Source organism: Pyxicephalus adspersus, chromosome 4 (genome assembly GCF_032062135.1).
Source record: "Pyxicephalus adspersus chromosome 4, UCB_Pads_2.0, whole genome shotgun sequence".
In the NCBI taxonomy this organism is placed as follows: Eukaryota; Metazoa; Chordata; class Amphibia; order Anura; family Pyxicephalidae; genus Pyxicephalus; species Pyxicephalus adspersus.
In genome coordinates this window covers 18,104,444-18,108,849 of record NC_092861.1, presented here as the reverse complement: position 1 = coordinate 18,108,849, position 4,406 = coordinate 18,104,444, and the positions used below count along the sequence as shown (strand labels likewise).

Sequence of the window (4,406 nt, the reverse complement as noted above, 5' to 3'; positions counted from 1 at the left end):
AGCAAATTCTGCAGGAGGTGTCAGTCACGGGTGGATTCCCTAAATGATATTCTGTTGCTGTATTGTATGGATAATATACAATTTGATGAGAGGTTAATGACCTTCTCACTTTGATTGTGGATCATGGTTTACCTAAGCACCTGAATAAACAACAAATTACATGCTTTTTATATCCAGTGCTGTGAGGAGTGGAATTTTACTGAAGCTTAAAGTTAAATTACTTTTGTGTTTTTGCTATATTTTGTAGATAATTGAGTTGTGTTGAAACTAGTTGTACCCTTATCAATTAAACTCCCCCCTAACCTTGAGACTCCCTCTCTCCCCCTTTTCTTGAAACATTCAAGGTTCAACAAAGTTGTTAATTGTATTTATTGTTATTGACTAACTACCAAGTGCATTCTCCCCTGCTGTCTGACTATATCAACTGCAATGTGATAATAAAGCTCTGAGATTGATTTAACTACATACTGGCGTGTCGTTACTAGTGTTGGTGTTCGAATTCGGGTTGACCATATACCCGAATATGGCTGTTCAAATTCGGTTAGACCCAGCCCGAAAAACACGGGATTCGACTTTGCGAATTTGTGTGTAAAATATGTGTAAACAATAAGACGAGGCTTTAATGTAAAAGTAGTTTACTAAATGTGTGTGATTTGTGTAACTAACTTTAATTTTTTTACAGGTTATCCCACAATGACCGGATGATTCCCATGGCTGCATTCATTCATGAGCACAGCCGTGGGAATCCTCCTGTCAGTGTGGGATCCCCAGGCAGTGCACCAGAGGTAAAATGAGGACAAGTCTCCCCATTCATTACCTCTAGTGCTCTGTGATTGGCTGAGGAAGATTGGCAGGCGATTGCCTTAACAAGTGCTCAACCCAGAATTTTTTTTGAGCTGGGTGGGAAGAAATTGTTGGTGGGTAGCAGCCCCTATATTATGACAAACTCTGCAGTAATCATCCAAAAACAGCCAAATAGTTACTGAAAAGTGCTAGGTGGTGCACCCGGCTAAAAGAGGCTGGGGAGAACCCTGATATCAATCTTATTCTTCATACGCTTTACGTCTTTTCATGACCCTTTTTCATTTTCCTCCTCACTTATCTGGTGGGCTGTTATTTGACTCTCCTGAATGTTGATTTTGTAATATTGCCGGTATCTTTTTTCAGATGCTCTGAAGAGTGGATTTTCCTTCCCAAACATGAACAGCAACTTTTGAGCTGATTTATTTATTTTTGGAAATAAGTAATGTTATGCTGTGTCAGGTTCCTATGTGTATATTATCATCTACCTCTCCGTATATTTATAGCTGAGCTGCTGTGCTCCAAGTTGGGGAATTGTTACGGCTGTACCATGTTGGAGGAGATTTTTGTTCTTTTGCATGTCCCTTTTTACATTTTTTTCTACAATACTACAATTAAAAAACACTTTTTATATCTGTTCTACTGATCCAAGCATCTTATCCTACCCGAAATCTTGTAAGTTAAAGCGGACCTATCACCAGAATTTGTACTGAAAGGGTAGAAAACCCTTTCATATAAGGAAAAAATGTACCGTATTTATTTATATGTATGTATTTATTGATTGCTGCTGCGATAAAGACAGAATTGGAGTGCAAAGCCTCCTGGGATACCTACGTCACACATTACAGAAGGCTTTTGGGCTGCTAATTCAGCACATGCTTGATCTCAAGCATGCACAGGTTTTTTTTTTTACTTTAATCAGAAAACACATGTGCATGATATCGGCACTCTTTTTTCCTACATTTACAACAAGCTACGTCACTCAATCTTGCACCTGGCAGCACGCCATCGAGTGGCGTAGCAGAGAAAGGAAAAAGACAGGGGAAGATGGCAGCGCTGGGATGAAGCCGGATTTCAGGACCGCAAACAGGGACAGCGACTAAGAAATCTGGAAAACTGCAGAAGGAAAGGCGAGTGCGAGTTTTTTGTTTTGGTTTAGTTCAGCTTTACTAACTTCTTAAGTTCTCCGCTGCCTTTAGAAAACATAGTTTCTAAGTCTGTTTGTGAACATCAAAATGCCTTCCTAAAGGTTATATTAAAACAGAGTTGGTGTGTTTTGTAGTCCTGTGCTACAGTGATACACTCCTCCATAGATAAACTACAGTAAGTTACATATCACTGCAGGACAGGATCACAAGGGGGTAAAAAAAAAAAGGTTTAATAAAAGAAAAANAATGCACCCACCACATGTAAGAGTGCATCTTTAGGCACCACTTTAAGGTGCATGAAAAGCTTTAGGTGAAAAGTGTCTGTTGGCTTATATTTATCAGATAATGTCCAAATCCTGTTTATCCAGTATTGACTTAATTTCTATTATGCTAACATATCAATCTTTGGCGACTTTTGTAGAGTATCATAAAGCTACCAGTCAAATGACCTTTGTTTAGTAGAATAAACCGGAGAGAAACCGGCATACAAGCACAATGATCACTGACCATAGAAACACAAAACAGCTCATACTTACGTTCTGAGTCCCCTCTCCAGAAGAATCATGATCATCATCTGGCCTTGCTCTTTTACCGTGACCAGAGGTACCTAGCGGGCTGGATTCCTTTCGCTTACCCATTGCTGGTAAACTACAAAACATAATAATAAAAGTCAACTTTCTTTTATAAAAAGATGCCTGATGAATAAAAACTTCATTATGATGAAGCCATCTGATGTGTGCAGTTATGCTCATAATTGTCCGTATGCTGCAACTAAAAAGCGATTTTAAAAAATTGCATAAAAACATAAATAATATCCCTATTTATTGTACAGCGCTGTGTAATATGTTGGCGCTATATAAATCCTGTTTAATAATAATAATAAATAATAAAAATAATTGTATTACCCATTACACCTGGGGAGCTAGCGGAGCTGTGGCACTTGCTCTGTACTCACGTAGGTCATGCCACAGCTTCGCTATGGCCGCCGGGTGCATTGCCCCCACACAATGTCTCTCTTACTTGCACATGGCGCGGAACACATGCCACAGCTCTGCTCTCCTGGGGAAACACTCCTTTAGACTAAGCCTTGGGTAATAACATTGTAAAACTACTGGTGATCTTTAATTCCAAACAAGCAAAGAATAAAGCAACTATTAAAAGGGTGTCTGTGTTTGTATTAATTTGTACCGAAATAACACTTACCGTATTTTCCGGTGTATAAGGCGACTGGGCGTATAAGACGTGAAAAATGTAATGTGTTACGGGGGCCACTAGATGGAGATAGAGTTGTTTTGATAAGAAATGGCCTAAAGCTGTGCAGCCAGACTCATCCATCCTTCCCACCGCTCCTCTTCTGCTGCATCTCTCTGTAGCTTTTTTCATTTGCTTCCATTTCACCTTAGACCATTAAATGCAAGTTCCTGTGCTTGGCCTTCAAATCCCTCCAGTTCTTCCCACTTACATTTCTGACCTGATAGAAAAATACTCCCCTAGCTGCTGTCTCCTCTCCTTTGATGACTTAATAATGACCTCCTCACTCATAACCTCATCACACGCACAGCTACAAGACTTCTCTAGAGCTGCCCCAACTCTCTGCAATGGTCTTCCTCGTCCTATTCGACTTGCTCCTACTTTCTGCTCATTAAAAAAGCACTCAGAACCCATCTTTTCAAACTTCTTCTGTCTTTTGAAACCCTCACAACTTCTCACCAATACATATCTCCTCTCCTATTGTGTGATACTTCCCCCATCTCCTAGATTGTAAGCTCTTCTCATCAGAGTCCTGTCCTCCTGTGTCACTGTCTCCCTGGAAAGAAGAAGAAATCCGGGCCAGAGCAAGACCGTCTGGAGTCAGCCTGCAGAGAGCTCAGGGATCTTTATAATGAAGGTTCCTCATTAATCAGAGACCTCATGAGATCCCAGTGCAATGGGCTAACGGGTTCTGTTTATTCCAACTGGGTGAACACTGACTGACATTCCATGACACGCTATGATGAGCGCTGCACATGTGAAGGAAATCTGGAGGTATTTTGGCTTTTGCTGTGCAGAAAAAAAAAATTAAAAATGCAACCGTATTACATTCAAGTTATTGTTCATTGAACATTGCATGAATTCAGCGCGTGTCAAAGACCCAGAACACGGGTGCATCAAAGATCCGTATCACAGAACACGCGTGTATGACAGGAAAATCCGTGTCACAGAACATGTGTGTATAACAGGAAGATCCATGTCACAACACGCGTGTATGACAGGAAGATCCGTGTCACAGAACACACATGTATGACAGGAAGATCCGTGTCACAACATGTGTGTATGACAGAAAAATCTGTGTCACAGAACATGTGTGTATAACAGGAAGATCCATGTCACAGAACACACGTGCATGAAAGTAAGATCCATGTCACAGAACACGCGTGCATGACAGGAAGATCCGTGTCACAGAACACGCGTGTATGA

At 40.6% G+C, this 4,406-nt stretch overlaps 1 protein-coding gene across 1 annotated transcript in view; it reads right to left on the bottom strand.

The window, feature by feature from the left end:
* Window positions 1-4,406, bottom strand: part of SMC6 (structural maintenance of chromosomes 6) — a 47,582-nt gene that overhangs the window by 42,421 nt on the left and 755 nt on the right. Inside the window, exon 2 of the mRNA XM_072410087.1 lies at window positions 2,486-2,597. Within this exon, the coding sequence (XP_072266188.1) occupies window positions 2,486-2,587 (102 nt within the window). The 5' untranslated portion in view covers window positions 2,588-2,597. The remainder of the gene's footprint in view (window positions 1-2,485; window positions 2,598-4,406) is intronic.